Genomic DNA, 19,236 nt, shown 5'->3' on the forward strand with positions numbered 1-19,236 from the left:
TCAAGGATTAATAATTTATAGCTGGATCACAGTGACCCATCACTTCTGAGAAAGACTATTAACATAACAATTATTTGACTGGATGAGATATAAGTCACCAGTTATACTTCCAAGAAACTACTAACCATGTGATTCTTAAGCAAATATTTACCTTATTCTTAAGATCTGTTCTATTGTGAACATTGTAAAATGTATGCCCAAACCTGCAGATATTGAAAAAGAAAAGATCGGAGGATGGCACCTTGTGGACATCACAAGAACATAAGGTTTTGTTCTGAAAAGTTGTATTCGTAAAACAAAACAAACTAAAATAACAAAAGAAAACAGAAGAACACAAGTGTACATTTGCTTATATACAGACAATTACCAAAGCTACAATTCATTATTGCCTGGAAGAAACAAAACATGAACAATATAAACATATCTGCTTCACATGTTTATTTTGCTGTACATCTGAAATAAACTAAAAATTCTGTGGGCCAGAGTGTCACAGTGTCAACTGTTATAGTCCACCCTTAGTTAGGCAACTAAATAACACCTTCTTGATTTGGTCTTAATACCCAAGATACCTTCATTACTAAATTCACTAGACAAAACTTTTTGTAACATTTTCTTCTCCATGCTGTCAGACAGAACAGAATGTATGCACCACTAGTGTATTATTCCTTCCAATTTCCCTTCTTTTATATATACTACCACTATTATTTTTTTTTCAGCTGCAGTTACATAAGCAATGATTCTGCAAGTGAGTCAAAGGTACTCAAACTGAAGTAATGAATTAAAATGTTAACATTAAATGCACAGTGGGGGACTGGGATGAGTGAAAAGAAAATAGGAAGATGGGTAAATTTGAGGTAGAATTGTTTTTTAGAATAATTTTGGCCTTAATCCTATGAAGCAATTAGTGCCTACAGAGCCTACGCATGCATTCAGTGTTTTGTTTTGTGAGAGAACCAGTTTGTCAAGAGAGTTCCCCATCATCAGAATGCACTGTTTACAGGCTGCTTAGACTGCCATTAGGTATGGGCATGTCATAAGTACTTAGCTGATTTTTTACATGGAAAAGCCACCTACCAGATTTCGAGCTAACTCTGGAGACGTTCTTGTAACTAGGTATATAAAACTGGCAAAACTAGTAACTGTGCTCTGCATGAATTGTGAATTCACTTTAAGGACTCTGGTGATATTTCAAAATACACATGCACTTTTACATCAATGTGGTTGTGTGCACTGTAGCCGCCTTGCTAGAAGTCCAGAACCTATTTAGCATACATACCACTGATACAAAAAGACAAGCTTAGGCTGTCCGCTACGTACTGAAGGGGAAATATGCACTTCCATCTGCTATTTTGAATAGAACACCAGCAATTCAATCTATTTCACCTGGATAAGAAAATAACATTATTCAGCTAAGCGTATAAAAGCAGTTTAGCAACAAACCTACAACATGAAGAGGAACTGGAATCAGCAAATGAAAGTAGAGAAATGCCGAGTTGGCCTGTGCGTTCAGAGCGCGGTGTGAACACAGGACGGGCATCTGTCTTAACGCATTTTCCAAGAGGAAATGCCTACAGTGGAGGGTGATGCATCACAGGAGCAGAAATGATTTCCTTTTAATAAGCAGCAACAGCTTGTCGTAATTACGTAACAAAAATCTTTTTTTTTTTTTTTCCACAGATTTTCCCAGGCGTCTGCCGTATACTGACGCAAGGCGATTTTCTGAAAGAAAAAAAAAAAAAAAAAAAAAAGAAGGGTAAAAACGGAACTGCAAGGGAAGAACCGCTCGCTATTTCGTTTCCAAGCGCCGGTGAGGAGCGCACGGCGCAGCTTTTCAGGTGGGAGGGCGGACGAGGCACCACCTCCAGGGGCTGCCGCCGATGCTTGATTTTTGGGGTACAAAACCCGGCCGGGCAGAGACGCCCCCCCCACGTCAGCAGCCCGCTTTCTGGGCGGTACTTCCCCCCGTCAGGCCGTAGGGGGGCGGCGCCCAACGGCCGCCCAACGGCCGCCCAACGGCCGCCCAACGGCTCGGCGGCCTTCTGAGCATGCTCAGCAGTGGCGCCGTCCTCGGTGAGGCGGCGGCGGCGGCGCGGGCGGTCCCGGCATGGGGCCGCTGCCGTTCGGGTGCCGCGGGGAGGTGGTGAGGGGCTTCGGCAGGGGCTCCCGCCAGCTGGGCGTCCCCACCGGTGAGGGCCGGCGGGCCGCGGGGCTTTTCGTCTGGCACCTTTATTTATTTGTTTTTTTTTCCTCTCTTCTCCCTTTTCTGCGTTGTTTAGAGCCTCGTTCCTTACGTTTACTCTTCTGTTAAACTCTTTTTTTTTTTTTTTGGACTTGCTGAAAGGCGACCACGGGCAGCGAGACCCCGAAACAACGCCTCCTGTGGCGGCCTCGGTGGCTGGGGGCCCCAGGCATCTGTTAATAGATCAATCTGTTAATAGAAACCTGGCCTTTCTGTTCTGTCTGTATGAGATGCTGGTGTCACCGAGCTTGCGAGGGAAGTTGTTACGGCTTGTGAACTACGACAGAAATTCACTAGCTGAAACCTCTTTAAAATCTGCTTGAAACCTTGCACGAAGAGCTGTAGCTAAGCGTGAAGGAAGTTAAGTGGGACAGCTGTGATGGGAGGAGAGTCTTAGTTTCATTCCCTTCAGTCAGGAAAAAAAAAAAATTAGATTCATAATTTTCTAAGAAAAACCCCAATTGTGGATACCCTAAAAGGCAGCCAGAAAATTTTGACAGGTGACTAAAATCATAAAAATTGTGCAAACAAGTTACTTACTAGAAAAATAATTACACATAAATAATTCTAAGATGCCACTTGAGAGTGCAGAAATAACTTGATTCATCTGCTCTTCGACCATATAATAGCAGTGACATTTCTAATAGTGAAATGCCTTCATAATGGCTATTTTAGTTTATTTTAACTGTAGAGTAGAACGGATATAACAATAAAATAGGAGATATAATGACTGGTATTGGTACAGGGACTATGTTTTATGAAGTTGTTTTATCATTTATAATTTGCAAATGGCACATTGTATCACAATCATCATCGGTATTCTGTTCGCAAGTAGCATGTTGGCGGAGCTTGGCTTTTAAGTGTTTGAGAATTCTGTCATGCTCACATAAATGTACACTTTCTAAAATTTTTGCAGCTAACTTTTCTGATCAAGTAGTCGAAAGCTTTCCATCCGATATCCCTACTGGTGTATACTATGGATGGGCCTCTGTTGGAAATGGAGATGTGCATAAAATGGTTTTGAGCATAGGATGGAATCCTTTCTATAAGAATATTAAGAAATCAGTGGTAAGAATTTTGCTTTGTGTGGTACTTTGATTATAATAAGGGAACCAGACATTGACTTTGAATAAGATGAGCAGAATTTGGTCCATAAACGAGCCTTAGAAATTCCGTTTGCTGTTAGAAATGTATTTGGTATCCATCTCATGTATTTGTATTCGGAAAAGCAAGTAGTCTCAGTAACCAGAGAGCATGCATCTGTAGATAAATAAAATTTATTATACGTTGTGTCTTCCATCATTACTTAAATTCTTCTGAAATGAATTTGTATTTCCAAAGTGGTGGTTGCTTATTGTTTTCATAGCTAGATAAACATAAGTTTAAAATACAGTATCAAATTTAATGGTTATGAGAATCTTAGAATGAGCTAGGAAATACTAATATATTGTCCTCTGCAATCCATCCACATTTTAAATAAGAAATTTGGGGTCATCTTAATTTGTAGTGGTTTTTTGTTAATCTTTCTCTTAAATGGTAGAAGACATAGATGTGCTATGACTTAATATACAGAGTCAAGGTCCGAAAGTAGTAACAGGATGGAATTAAAATCCTGAACTATGCCATCTGTGTTCTTCTTGTCAGGTTCTTGTGCTTTTCCTGAGTCTTGCAGAACTTGCTTTTAATTGCTAATTCTTGGAAGCAATTTTGTTTCAATGTGAGTCTCTGCTTTACTGTCCTCACTCCTTTTATAATTTTAACATTCAGTTCCTTTGAAAGCTAGCCGTGAAAGCTTTCTTTAAACAATTTCAACCAAATTCATTACAGTTATTTGGAATCATTAGTCTAATGATCAAATTTAAATGTTGTTTATGATATGTGGCTTTCAAAGCCTTACCTCTGTGATAAGGGATGGAATGTTTTTCCTGAATGTTTTTGTTGTTTTTTAACATTCTGTTACTAAGTGAATAAGTTTTCTTAAATGCTATACAAAGTACAACTCTCCCTCCTAACATAATCAAAGTCTCTAGCCTCTTAATCATTATACGTGTTAGACTATCTCAGTTTTCCTGATGATGTGTGAGAGAATTTGAATTAAAGATGTTAGATGAGCATCCTTGCAACAAGGGGAAAAACTCAATTCTCCATGATAATTGTCAACGTATTTTTTTTTTAGGAAACTCACATTATCCATAATTTCAAAGAAGACTTTTATGGAGAAATTCTCAGTGTAGTCGTTATTGGATATATTCGATCAGAAAAAAACTTTAACTCTTTAGGTCAGTATTACAGGTTTCTATTAAGCTAATCTTTTATTTGTCGTATTCTAGCATATTGAAAATACTGTACCATCATTCTCTGTCTTGTCTTCAGAGTCAGCTGTTTTATGTCTTAATCTTTAACGTTTCTGTAAAATATTTTTTGTAAGCTGAATCTGCTAATATATCCATTGAATATATATATAATTTAAAAAGCAAATCAAATTCAATTAAGGAACAAAGCCGCAATTGTATCAATACTTACGTGTGTGTAATGACTATTTGACTCGAGCCTGATAACTGTGTGATCTTGCCAGTTGTCTGAGGTTTAATTCTAAAGTGATGTGGCTGTCATAAAAGCATTTGTCTAGCATGTCCATTCCTTTTTAAAGTGGTTTGTGAAATTCTGTTGACTTTTTTGCTAAAATGCCTTGAAACAATGGAAGGGTAGTGCTTGGAGTATTGAAAAGTTAAAAAGTTAAAAACAAAGCATTTTAAAAACAAAGATAATGTTGCCTTTATTACTTTGTAGTAGTAATTATGTATTGCCTCTGATTATTTTCTGGTATTCTGTGGTGCGCCTTATTTTCACTTGCTATTCTATACTCAGAATCCAGATCAGCTTTTAAATATTGTTATTATGTGTCTTTTTTTTTTTCCTTCCCCAGAGGCACTCATTTCAGCAATTAAGGAAGACATTGAAGAGGCAAAAAGACAACTAGATTTACCAGAACATCTTAAACTCAAAGACAATTTCTTTCATCTGCTAGAAGGGAAAATAGTAAACCACTGAGAAAAACTTTTTTTTTCTCTCATGGACCTCGTTTCTTTGCCTGGCCATGTATCATTTGATATATGACTTAGACCTGTACTAGGTCTTCCTGGGATGAAGTTAATTTTCTTTGTAACAGCTTGTATTGTGCTGTGTTTTTGATTTGTGACCTAACGCCCTAAAGTTTTATCTGTTCCCGAACAGTGTTTGCACAGTGTCAAGGCCTTCTGTTCCTCACTCTGCCCCCTCAGTGCATCCGCTGGGGCTGCGCAAGAATTCGGGAGGGGACACAACCGGTCAGATGACGCAAACTAACCAAAGAGATATTGCATACCATGCAGTGTTGTGCTCTACCATAAAATGGAGGGAGGGTGGAGATTCAGGAAGGTTAGCCATCTTTTGCTTGGGTGCTGGCTGGACATTGGCCTGCCTGTGGGAGGCAGTGAGTGATTAACTTCACATCATTTCATTTCTTTTTCTTATTCCACTTCTTTCCTTATTAAATTGTCTCGACCCATGAGTTTTCTTGCTTTTGCTTCTCCTTTCCTCCTCCTCTTTGCGCTTACAGCAGTAGATGGAACTGAGCGAGTGTCTGTGTGGTGCTTAGCTGCCTATTGGGGTTAGCCCACAGCTGCCTGTTTGGGTGATTGTGGTCAGACCTGAACACTAAAACCACACAAGATTTAAGTTTTCTTGTGTTGAATGGTCACTGAACTAGTCATGCAAAAGGAGAAGGCTATTGTAGTAGGTCCTTATAGATAAATTGTTAACCCGTTATTATAAGTCATTTAGAGATCTTAGCCCATGTGGAGCGTGACCAGAGTTAATTACCTCTACTGACTCTAAGGTGTGAAGAGTTAAAAACATCAAAGAAGATTGTCAGTTTTCACATAAAGAATATTACTCTAAATTTATTTCCCAAATTTATGTCTTTGTATCTGGCTTTTAGCTAGCAGCTTCGAAATATGTAATATTGAGACAAATGTTGACCTCTTGTGCCTGAAGCCATTGATTCTATAACAGTAACAAGAATGATTCACAATTGCTCTTATTTTTTGATATGCTATATATTTCATAGTTGAAATTATTTATTGTAGCCTTAATTGAAATAGAGGAAGTCTTTCTATTACTGAGTTACTGGAATGTCAAATAAAAGCTTCTGCCTAGTTGAATGTACATGTGGCAATGCATGACACGCTTAGTTTTCTTCTGAGGAAGTGTTTCACTAAAGTTCAGAGAATGAATGACAGGGAGAAAGTTGATTTATGTCAAAGGTTTCAGGCTCAAAGGGTAAAGAACCAGTTTAACAATATTTCTAAGGCAGGGAAGGGAACCAAAGGCAACTGCATTTTAGTTGCTGTTGGTAGCTACTTTAGATAAGGAGAGTTCTTGGGTTCATTATACTGACAGCAATAGGGTGGGCTTAAAAGATGAGGTTAGAAAGTAAGGCACAGGAAAGTCCCTTCAACCCTCTATGCTAAGTGCAGGTATAATCCAAACTTTTCACTGTAGATCAGTGAAAGTCTTTGGAGATTCGTAGACTACTGTATGAACATTTCAGTAGGTACTCAGTATTTATTACAAGTCATGGTGGCCTTTTCCACTCTGAAATGTTTGTACAAGCAAGTAAGTGCAGGGTATGTTGTCAAAATTGGTTGTAACTTGGAAAAAATCTGTTAACACATACACTTACTTTGAAGCGCCCACTGTATTTGGAAGCCTGTGCTTCTAGATCTACTTCCCCCACTCTCTAGCACAACTTCCTGAATTTCTTCCTTGTCCCACCTTACTTTGATCCTGTATTTCATTCTAACATTTCAGAGAGCTTGGATGAAGTAGACTTAGCAGGTCTCTGCTAGAACCCTGTCAGCGTGCCAGGGTTCTAGTTCCACTTCATAGTATTTAAATTTCAGCCAGTATCCTGGGATATTTTGGAAAAGACCTTGAGCAAGTCAAGGAATCTTTATAGCTGTGTAGGACTTAAGCAGAAGCTTCATCATTAAAAGGAATTGCTCATCAGTCCTGCTGATGGCAAGGTAGAAGGGACACACCTCTTGAGGGAGGAAAGAATCATTTCCATAAAAGCACTTACTGCAATAAACAAAGCAGCATTTTGGCCTATGTTGCTAAGGTTGTTTATAAATTTAACTCTCCAAAGACACTGACAATTTTGTCTTAGCTGTTGCCTGGACGTTTTCAGTGCACTTTAACCTTCTTAGGAGGAAAATGTTAAAAAAAAATAAAAATCTGCTGTCAGAAATGCTTTTTATTTAAAAAAAAAAAGAACAAACAACAACATAGATTTACTGTATTGCATGTTGGAAATCTCTACAAGAATTGTCTTGAAAGTGATAGTTGGTTTTTTTTCCACTTTAAAATAGAGATGTGATGAGGGAGAATTTTTTTTACCACATGTAGGAAGATATTTTTGAGTTCGTAACGATGCCAAGGTCTTATTTTACGTTTTACTTTCTGAAGGAGCAAATAGTAGCCATGCTAATCAATGAAATGTGTTGTCAAGAACATAAAGAATAAATCTTTTTTCACTGTAGTATTACAGCTAAGCTCATAGCTGCCTTTTTATTTTTTATTTAATTTATTTTTTTAATTTAATTAAAATCAAATTTTTAAATTAAATTTTAAAATTAAAATTATTAAAATTAAAATTTAAAATTATTTTTTAAAATTAAATTTTATTTAATTTTATTTTATTTATTTTTTTTGACACTGATTTTTTGTGTTTATGGTGGAAACCCTGGTACCTTAAGCTGGTTGTCTTAGTAACACTATTCTGTAAGTGCTAATGAGTGCTACTGTACAAAATTCATTTCATCATTTGCTTTCAGAGAGCAGTCCCAAAAGGAAGGTTTGAGAAACTTAAGTTGCTCGCAGCTCTCACTTAAAGTATGAAGAATGTTAACAGTGAACTAGTAAACTAGTCTTTGCACATTTGTCTTCATGTTAGAGAAAATGTAATTGCATTCATTTGGTTGAGTATATATATCCATGCATTATTTAAGATCAAATGTTGTATTCCTGTTCAATACATGATCTCCAGTACTGTATAACTTTATGAAGGGTTATATTTTTCCACTGTGTGCAAATAACTATTTAAATTTATGTTGTAGCGCTGTACTATTAATAAAAGAATGTAATTAAGAACCTTGTAATGCTGCTTATCACAGATGTTCTGATTGATTGTATTGTGATGCAAATCATTTCTGCATATTCTTTAGCATATACTGAAAGAGGTGCTGCAGAGCTCTTTCATTATGCTCCTTAAACATCTTCCAGTGTCAAGGGGGGAAAAATGTTCATCTTGCTTATAGGCTTGCTGCTACAATATTTATGTTTGAGATGTTTGCAGTTTTTATATATAAGGTAATACACGAGCACCAAGTGAAACATAAGGATCACTGAAATTGTTGGAGTTCAAGCAATACAAGTATTTCTGTAGCTTCAAATACTTTTTTTTTTTTAAAGCCTTTTTTTTTTCCTGCATTTTAAATTGACTGTTGCCTCCTGAAGTCTATTCCTGTTGTGAAATTGAGTTGCTAATCTGGGAACGTCAGTATCAGAAGTTTTTTCAAATGTACATGTGAGATAATGGTCTTACTTGGATGACTGTGGCATTAAACAGTCTGAGGTCCTAACAGCCTAAAAACCCCAGGCTTAGCAGTTGTTAAATCGGACCATGCCTTTGTGTTTTGAAGAAAATAAGGGAGCAAAGTCTGGAATAGTTGATCATACAGGCTTCTTGTATAGCTTGTATATTTTGAATTGGGAATTTGAGATCCTTGAAACAGGTATGAAGCCTGTATTCAGCTGGTATCCTTTTTACTTTGAGAGATTCCCTATGTATACGGTATGACTTTGTCTAAAACTAATTGAAAATGAATAAATCATATTTATGTACTTATTTTAAGGTATAAAAGGTAAATATTGTGTTAAAATTATTACTAATCTGAATAACATGCATTTTCAATAACTGTTACACAAATGTTGTGAACATAGAATGTCAAACAGTTTTCCAGATGAATACAATGAATTAATTCAAATGCTAGAAAGTATCATTAGTAGCGTTCCCGCTAGAGAGTGATACTTGTGATTTCTCATTTACTGAAATTTTTGCAAGCTCTTTTGCCACATCTGTGTTGATAAATTGTACTGAGCCGAAGGAGGTGGGAAGTTAAAGATGTGTCTCATAACTCTGGTTAAATACAATAATCACAAAACTGCAGTAGGTGAACTTCGAAAGTTTGCCCCAAGAGACACTGTACTACTTTGATGTCTTTGATACCTTGATATGTTGATAACTTTGGTATCCTTAGACAGCTGTTTTTAAAGGACTATATGGAGCAAATAGCTTTTTGAATTCTTATTTTGCCTCCAGCAATTCTTAGAAATAGTTTATTCAACTTCTAATCTGTAAGAATCACTGCTGTGGTTTATAATAAAGGTTATTGCTAGTATTGCTGTTAAATATTTTTTCTGTTTAAGGAGGCTTCTGACAAAAACTTGGCTCCTATGATGTGTTCCTGTGCCAAGCCTAGCACAGTTACGTTTCATAGTCCTCTGTAAGTCCTTGTAAGCGTGATTGCCTAAAAGGTTAGACCAACGGGAACAAGTGTTCAGAAATTATTCAAACTAGTTAAAATAAAGTGTCTGAAAACAACCCCTCTTTTTTTGTGTTCTTTATATAGGACTTAACGGAGGTATGTCCTCAGAACGCTGTAACCTCAAAATAGATTTGTCTTTATCCTTTCTTTCAAAATTTAAAACTGCTTGGTTCTTTTAGAAGTCAGATGGAAAGAGCTGAGTCCTTTTCTTACGTTCTTGTTCACTTGTTTAAACATTCATCTGGGTCAGGGCAAAAGTCCATTGCTACAGTTGAAACCTCTATCTTAACACACATCAATCTGTCTCTGGTCTCTTGGGGAAGAGTTCCTCTCATGCTTTTATGCTGTTAGTATGTAGACCTTTATTTAACCTCTGTGTGACATCCCTGCATTCCCATCAGAAAAGAATGTAATGTGGTATGGGTGTGCCATAAGGATTGCTTTTTGGATTAGATGCAGGGGAGTTTTCATTGTAGTTTGGTATATGTCAGGGGTTATGCTGTTCTACCAGCTCCGTGTGTTGACCAGAGGCATGGATTTAAATGTTAAATCCTTAAGCACCTGCATTCAGGTTTTTGTTTAGTACCTGAGCAGTGTAATTTCAAAGCATTCAGTTGTTCTACTAGTCATTTTCTGGAAATGAAGTTTGAGATTAAAAAATATCAAATTGCCTTCAGAATTATTTTCCAATAAAAGTGGTCTATATAGTTTTTGTTGTTGTTGTTTTTTTTCCGCCCCGATTTGCTTGTATTTTTCTGAAGGGAGAAGAAACACAAGGTTGTACTTGATAGTGTGATGGTTAGAAAACATGCATTGTCTACTGCTCCAGGAGAGTATTTGGATAGACTTGTGACCTACTCACTGCTTTTTCTGCTTTTTCTGCTTTTTTTTTTTAATGGACTAGGATCTTACAAACATTGCTGACAATGGCAGAGACTGTATCATTAATTACATAACTTAGGGTACTGACTTTTATGTATTTATTGGTTATCTTCTACTAGGACTGAGAATTTTTTTTTTTGGTGGATCAGAGTATCCAAGTGCTCAATATGTTTTTCTGCAAAATTTTTCTGAGGTTTGTGGTTGGCTTGCTTTCCCATAGTGCTTTTGTAGGTAAGTAATTAATGAAGTGCTTTTAAACTGTTAGAATATTTGTCTGTTCCTCATCAGGAGCGTCTTGTTACTCAAAGTTCAGGCTTGAAACTCCACATACACATTAAGATGTTACGGGGAGATGAAAAATCTGTAGTTAGTACTGGTCTATTCTGCCTCCTGACCACAACCCAACTTCTAACAGTTACTTATGTGATTGAGTTTCTTGTTTTCATTTCTATCTTTAGCTCAAAATTCCAGTGTGAGTCCTCAGCCAGTTGTGCAATTGTCATGTAAGACCCAGGAGTAAATGTGTGGTATACCATGAAAATGTAGTCTGGTCAGGGAATAGCCTGTAGAGAAGGAGTCTTGGGACCTAAGACACTTGAACTCCTCCAATCCACTTGCCTTCACTTCCATTCTAGCAAAAAATCAGGATGAAGTCATGAAAGAGAAAACTTTTTCCTATTTACATGTACTCTGTGGAAAGGGGGTGGGTAAAGAACACTGGTAACATACACCTTCCTTTGAAATCAAATTGCTGGATTACATGAGGGGTAAGTGGCTTGTAAAACTATATAGGAGATACAATTTTTACAAGGTCTTGTGGAAAGAACTTTACTACTGATAGAGTAATGAGAAATAGTTGCCTAGCAGAAAGGCAAATAAAATACAAGTAATCAGAGAAGAGTGAAGGACTTCAGAAACTCCATGGATGAATGAGAAGGGCAAAGAAGAAGGTAGAGAGAAAACAAAGGCCTTGAGAAGGAAAGAAGGCTTGAGAAGCAAGAAAGAGAGAAGTTTAAGCAAAGATAACAGAATTGAGGTGGATTAAAAGAAAATTAATTAGGGAAGAGTTGGATGAAAAACATCCTGTAGCAGCTTTGTGTTTTGAAATATATTAGTAAGAAAAATGTTCCAAGAGAAACTCGGGTGGAGGAGAACATAGGAGAAAGAGCTGGCTTTGTGGTTTATTTGCATTTTTAACCATTCAGGATAATTTTAAATAAATGAAACTTTTCTCATAAAAATGATAGAGATGTTACTGAGATCCTGTGCAAAAAATGCTTGCTATATCTAGCAGAGTGATTTCGAACTGCTCAGGTGTAGTTAGGTTTAAGCCTTTGAAACGTGATGGGGAAAGTTCAGGTATTCAAAGCAAATTCCTACAATTGTGTTACATAAATCATTAATAATAGCAGCATATTGTTAATCCAAACAAGATTAGAGAGCAGGATTAAACAAAGTTTTTCTTTTAATGTGACCTTTCAATCTGATTTTTCACTTTTTACCTTTTTTTTTTTCTTCAGAATTTCTCCAGAGAAAAACTTAACTTCAAGTGACAAATAAGATGCATCTTTCTAAAGTACCTTACTGTTGTAGAACTTTTGATAAATAAAAGTCCATTTTTGGGGGGCTTTTGTGAAAGGACATGACTTTGAATGCCTCTCTCTTACTGAAGGTGCAATGATTAAAAGATTAAATTCAAAGTGGAGACAATCGACCTGTCCTTAGAACCTTGAACTTAGAGATGGAAAGATCCTGGGGTTTTTAGAAATACCTTCTACAAAAAATACCTTTTAGATATCAATCCACAATTATTAAGTATTCTTGCACAATTCATTTGTAAACACTAACAGTAATTGAATTACAGATCTGGAGCTGATTCTTACTGGAAGTCTAAAGGAGCTCAGAGAGAGAAACTTGACAAATAACAGCATTTTCAAGATGGTTTTGTTCAAATAATTTATTCTTTCACAGTAAAGGGCCATGAAGAGCATCCTTTTCTCTAGTACAATGCATCACATTTCTGTAGTGATTGAAAAAAAAAATAAATCACATTGCTGTGTTACTTTAAATTACATTTCTAAATAAGTACGAATTATCCCCTTTGCTATTGTCTGACCGTCCTTGAGGCATTTACAACAGAAATGGAAAAGTTGCTTGACTAAACAGTTTAAATCTCTTGTAGCTGAGAAGTTAGATGAAAGACAGAAGGAAACCTATTTTGTCTATGCTTATAGACCATATTTCCTTTTGCAGTAAACCAAGAAGCCTGTGTGTACAACAAATGATTATTTAACAAACACTGTAATAAAGATTAATCAGAGGTTGATATATAAAATATTTTAGTTTTTTTTTTTCTCCTCATACAAACTGCGACTGCAGTGAAGTTACCTGTAGTAGTTACAATTGCAAGACTTAAAAATCATGTTATAGATGCACAGTTTCACTGGGAAGTATGTTCCAAGATTATAAGGAGAAACGTGTTGGCTTTGAGCAGTGCAGATGTACCAGATGATATCAGCAAAGAGAATCTGGCTAAAATCAGGAAACTTGCGTATGCTATTACAGATTGCTACACAACTACAATCACAATGTAGTAAACTACTGGCACCCTACCACAGTGACATTTGTCATGTAGATAAATAAGACTATCTTGTTCATATCTGCACATTTTTAATAGAGAGTGGCAAAGTTTGCAGAAAGTGTGTATGCACAGTTTGGATGGGTGTTTGTGTTTGTTGTGATGCGCACACATACACATTGGGAAAGGATTTGCTGTCCATGCAAATGCACATAAATGTAATCTCCTCACCAGCCTACATCTGGAGTGTTCCTTAAAAACCTAACAAGAATTTCTGTAAAGCTTCAGGAAAAAATGTTTTTAGAAATCATTCTGCTCTCACAGTAATTGTAAGCTAAAGTCTTAAGATCAGCATGAAAAGAAGTAACTAAACATACTTAACTAAAATGCTGTAATTTAATAGGAAAGGCAGCAGAGCAGAGCAGAAAATCTGTAAGTTAGTAGAGAGTTATCTAAATGAATAACTTTCATCATCATATTCAAGCTCATCTTCATCGTCCTCCAAAAGTCCATATTTAAATTTACGATACACTGTGCCATCCTGGCCCATATATACAATATCATCTTCTTCATCATCATCTTCAAAGTCTCGATCTCTGTACTCAATCACTTGATCTTCCTGATAGCTCGTGGTCTCACGGTAGTTGCTCATGTAAGAAGGAAGGACTTTGGAGTGATTTGTCAGCTTCTCGTACCCACCTTTCTTGGCAGCATGTCTTTTGGATTTTGATTTTCTCCAGATGACTACAATGGCTCCAATGACAAGGAGAAGCAAAATTGAGGTAATGACAAAGAAAGAGGTTTTGCTTTTGCTTGCAGGTGGTCGAGTGGTCCGCAATACACAATCATCTGACAACAGCAATAAAATAAAAAAGAGTAAATGAAGTTGTGTGTGTACATGTGTAACGGGGTGGGGTTGGGTATCTCTTTTAAAAGACCCAGTACAACATTTAGGCCTGCTTACATTTTAAAATGTGTTTGGCTAAATACCTTACCTTTTCAGTACCACAATTATGTTCTTCTAGCTGTGATGGTATGAGGAGGTAAGTAAGGCTGTTGGGACAGCTATATTTCTTTATTAGATTAGGAGTAATCAGAAAGAAGCAGAAATGCTAATAGGCACACAAACACAAACCTACTCCTTAAGCCTAGGCAAGAAACATACCACCCCCCTGTTATATTTATGCTTTTTAACTTTCTGGCAGCTAGGATGACTTAATGACAAGTTGTGTACCCTGACTGTTTTTCAGAATTGTATCAGTTTGGTCTAGTAAAAACATTTTTCCAACCTACAGGTTGTCCCTTGTATGAAATGCTGTAGCTATTTAGAAGTCAACTGTGTGATTTTGATATGACGAGCTTAGAATGGGTCCATGCAGTTTGCTATCCACTGAAGGAAGCATGTCCCAGTCAACTGTTTCATGAAATGCTTGGCCATTTGGCACAATAGGTGAGAGTAACTCCCACGCCAGTTGCAATTGCTGTTATTTGGGTAAAGCATTTCTATTCTAATGATGGAGCAGTAGAAATACACGAGGTAATTACAGTGCATTTTTGCTGTTTTTCACTTTTCATTCTAAGCGTCAGTCTAAATTTTTTCCATTTCTAAATGTCCAAATTAAGCACACGAGCAGCACGGCTGCCCTTCGGGATGGTCCTACCTTGCGTTTCGCTGCAGTCACAGCACTCTGGGATGGCTTCTGGGTCGGGGTCCCTGCAGCAGGGCAGGCAGCGGCCTTCCTCGAGGTAGAGCTGCGCACCGGCTGGGCAGATGGTGCAGTTGAGAGGCCCAGGTCCCTTGCACTCTGTGCACGTGCTGTCACAGCTCTCACACTTGGGCTCATCCTCCTTCAGACACAGAACACAAGCAACACGCCTTTCTTTTCGGCTCCCTTGGACCTCACCTGACAGGTCTGTGCTGTCATTCACTGTCTGGGTGGTCACGTCTGGACACCAGGGGTGTCAATTGTAAAATTGAGTAGGGAGTAGGAAAATTGAAATTTGGTTCATACCTCCTAGCTTCTCAGTGATCTGCTTGTAGGGAGGGGGGATAAAGTGTTGTAGGAGCTTAGTTAGGGATCTGACCTAGCTAGGCAGCTAGCTAAAATTCATATGGACTATAAGCTTTCTGGTCAGAATGTATTTTATGTTTTGCTAGACCCATACTGGCAGATTTGTGGTTCTTTGGCACTAATGATTTTAAAGTAGCCTTTAAGAACAGTACTTAAGAATATAATTAAAAATAACTGAGGTGCAAGAAACCAAACAAAATATTCGGGGGGGATGAGGGGTGGGGAATGATGAGAGAATAAATTCCCTTTGCGGCGTGGGAAGGAGCAGAAATAAGAAATAAAGCTGGGTGGAAAATTTCTAGCAAAGCAAATTTTTATTAGATTGCATTGGTTCTGTTTCACAGAAACATCTTAGATTCAAAAACTCCTCTCAAATTCCAGACAGGCTTCTGGGAGCCTCTGTATACAAAGACAACTGGAGCTCATCACTGTCATATCTACTTCTTAGTAAGCTCTGATGTCAGGTAATTCAGGGCTTCCAGTGTTTGCATTTCCTGGCCTACTGGGAAAAATTAGCTGATTTTCTGTCTTGGGGCCAGGATCACATACTCAGTATGAGGATCTGAAAACACCAATAACCTTTCATCAGTCTTGATCTCTGCTTGCTACAGAGGGCTGCTTGTCCTGAATCTAAGAGCTTGGACAAGTTGTGGGGTCATAGCAGTAGGTCTGGAGAGTCAAAGCCCTTTCAAAAACTGTGGACCTCTGTGGTCTTCAGCTCTTAGGCTGTTTTTTCAGGTTGGCAGTTATGCAGCAGTTCTGCTACAGGAAATTTCAGGCCAGAGACTTCAGAGTATGCAGCATCTCAGGCCAGCTGGCTTGCCATGCTGCTATATTCATGAATAAACAACACTGGAAGATAGTTGGTATGGAAGTCTGAAGCAGGAATGCCCAGACTTGTGGCACAGACTCAAACCTAGCCGTGGCCCTATTCTGCTAAACATATAGGTCTGTCAACTTCAGCCTCTCTTTTCACTAGAGATTTCTACTAGCATTGCTGTCAGTCAGGAATGTGATGTGATTTCTTGCAAACAGAGCAGCAGAAATCCCTGGGTAAGTCTCAGTTATACTTGAAGAAAAGAAATGCTCTATTACAAATGTAGCTGATTTTGTTCACTTAGCTTTGGTATCATCTTTGGCAAAGTAGTATCTTTGTATTTACTGGTAGAGAATTACTCTGTAGTAGAAAGAGACCGAAAGAGAAACAATGCTTCCCTATCAACGGAAGAAAAAAGTAAGCAAATTTAAAGACAAGAAATCTTGAAAACTCAGGGAAGAACATTCTGTGTTTGTGTTGTGTTCAGAAGTTGAAGTTCAGCATGCTAATCACAGGAAAAAATGCCTACAAATATTACCTCTTGTCCTGACGCATCTTCGACTTTGTAGCTACCTACAAAACAGTCTGAGTTGCACATTCCACCTAACAAACTGTAGCTCCATACGCAAGATGTGCAGCTGAATGCTTCTTTACCTAGAAAGGAAAATAAACCAACAGTATTAGACCAGGAAATATTGTCATTTAACTTCCTTTTAAAAATATTCTCACCACCACCACCACCAAAGAAAAGGGATACTTGTCATCTTCAAGAATCAGCAGTAGGGAGTACTGTTTGAAGAAGCTGGTATTAAAATGCTATTAAAGAGCTTAGACCTAGTGCTTGAAGTGTATTTTTCTTATGTGTTTTGATATTCATGAAAAGATGACTAGGGAATCAGTTGCACAGGGAAGCTCAGGTGCTCAGTAGGATCAATTAGATCAGTGTTCTAAAGTAAAGTTGTGGGAAACCTTAGCCAAATGCTCTTTGCAAAACCAGTAAGTATTAGGCCTACTAGCTAGCCCTTTTCAAACCACAATGAATCAAAGTCCATTTATGTTTAAATAGCAAAACAAATTTTTTAGTTGTATAGGAAAAAAGTTCTTCACTAGGTGCAAAGAGATCATCACATGCACTTTGTGTGTCTTTTGTGAGTCTTTTTGAAAGCAGATGCTGCCTGTAGTGTTTCCGTGAAACACTGAAGTGAATGTTTTTTCATATGTTAAGATTCACGTATTAAAATGCATGTGTCCAGTTCCCTGCAATTAAATGTTTTCTACCACTGTCTGAAAGGAAGAAAATGTAAATGCTGGTAGTTCTTGTCAGCAGAAGCTAAACAGGTGAAGTTAGCAACCTTCCATGACCCAGCAAATTTACTATGTGTTCTTTTCCTGAGCAATATAGGGTTTGCCTACCTGGTTTTGAGAAACAAGAGACACCACATCACTTTTTTGCCTGTATCTCAGCAATGCAGATGCGTTTCAGAACATCTAATATTTGTTGTTTAGAAGGATAGCCTTGTTTTTTATCTTAGTGTCTCTTTAGTTAGAATAGAAAATCTCTTCTGTAACATTTATCATGAATAAAGTAAAAGTCAATGACTGGAATTAGTCTGGAAATTAAAATGACAATATTTTTACCCAAGTCTGAGCCAAAATTTTTCTGTTATTTGTTATAATGTTGTTATGCAGTTACGCTTTGATAGTTCTTGAAGGTGGCTTCACTCTTGGAGTTATTTCCACAATTTTAAATATTGTTATGTAGCCATCTATGCTATCCAATTGATCCACTATCCAAAGCAATTTTGATATGTTGCAGTACGGTGTAGTCTGAGCTGCAGAGTGGCACATGCTAGCTGTCATCTGATGATGCTCATGTACAGTAGTCCAACAAATGGGTCCAACGGGATTAATGCTGCCCTGTTCTGAATCTGATGCAGTATAATTTAGGGAAAAGAAGAGACTGAATGTGTAAGTGTGTCACAGAGCAAAACAGATGGTCTCCCAAAGTAAAGTTTGAAAAATACTTAACCTTATTAAAAACAGCAGACATCACATTGCTTTTTTTAACCCTGAAGATATGCTTTATGGCCTTATTCTTATTTTAAGTGTTGCTAGCTTTTGATTTTCTTATCTTTCCTTTACAGTCTGTAAAGGTCTGTGGTTAGACATAAATTACTTGGCTTTCACAGAGTAACACATAGTAGGTTAGCTCAAAGAGTGAGATATTATTCAGTGTTTGTTCAAGAAACAGGGAGGGCCTAGCTCTGTATGCAACAGAGCCCTTTTATTTTGAAGTGGATGAGCATCTTTGAGAGAGGCCTGGCTGACTTAATAGTTAATTACTGTTGTCGGTTTGTTTCCCTTTGCTGGGGACTCAATCCCAGCCCTCCCGTCGTGTGTCTGCTTTCACGCTTGCGCTCTGTGCCTGCAGGCAGCCCTGTAGGGAGCTTGGTGGGAATTCATATCCTTGCTTTGATCTTGGTCAATCAATACATTAAAGGTAAGGTGGCAGCATGGAGCCTACAACAAAGTGAGTGACCCTGGGGTCTGGGGGAACTGGTAGCCCCTGCAGAGGGCTTTGCCGCCCGCTGCAGCTACTGAGATCATTGACATGTTGGTAGGCATATGCATGGCACGCCTCTGCATGAGATTTGCATCCAGTGTAGTTTCCTGCTTCTCCAAATGCATTTGGAGTTGCTGATTGATTTGTAACAAAGCCTGACGTGTCCCCGGAAGGAGGGAGTGAAAAACACACTGCTCTAATGTGTGTCGAGGTTGAGATTGGCTCCAAGCTTTAACCTTTAGGGATGCACTTTACTTTGCTTCTTTAACTTTTCACAGCGGTTAAATAGCTGGAAAGAAAACAGGGAATAAAACGTACGTAGAGGAAATTAATAAATTATACTCTCATTTCTGGCACGTTTACAGCAGAGCCGTGCTAGCACTCCAGTGCAGTGACAACAGAGCGGCTCGCCCTGCCTGCAGCCTGTTCGCCCGGT

The 19,236-nt window shown here is 37.9% G+C and overlaps 2 protein-coding genes across 3 annotated transcripts; one reads left to right on the forward strand and one right to left on the reverse strand.

Annotated features, from left to right (window-relative positions):
• Window positions 1-1,906: 1,906 nt before the first annotated feature.
• On the forward strand, window positions 1,907-8,439 carry LOC308185770 (riboflavin kinase-like). Of its 2 annotated transcripts, none has more exons than XM_080574322.1 (4): window positions 1,907-2,186; window positions 3,156-3,307; window positions 4,416-4,518; window positions 5,166-8,439. In XM_080574322.1, exons 1-4 carry the CDS (start codon window positions 2,105-2,107, stop codon window positions 5,288-5,290), a joined length of 462 nt encoding a protein of 153 aa, XP_080430448.1. In that variant the 5' UTR covers window positions 1,907-2,104; the 3' UTR covers window positions 5,291-8,439. The 2 variants fall into 2 exon arrangements, with proteins under 2 accessions (XP_080430448.1, XP_080430449.1); XM_080574323.1 differs by having other exon boundaries at window positions 1,912-2,070.
• On the reverse strand, window positions 7,203-17,500 carry LOC308185767 (proprotein convertase subtilisin/kexin type 5-like). Its single transcript, XM_080574314.1, has 3 exons — window positions 16,776-17,500; window positions 15,010-15,196; window positions 7,203-14,197 (listed from the first exon to the last, which is right to left on the reverse strand). The coding sequence occupies exons 1-3, from the start codon at window positions 16,833-16,835 to the stop codon at window positions 13,797-13,799; spliced, it is 648 nt and encodes a 215-aa protein (XP_080430440.1). The 5' UTR covers window positions 16,836-17,500; the 3' UTR covers window positions 7,203-13,796.
• Window positions 17,501-19,236: the final 1,736 nt, after the last annotated feature.

This window comes from Anser brachyrhynchus (assembly GCF_964034855.1).
Source record: "Anser brachyrhynchus genome assembly, chromosome: Z".
NCBI classification, from domain to species: Eukaryota; Metazoa; Chordata; class Aves; order Anseriformes; family Anatidae; genus Anser; species Anser brachyrhynchus.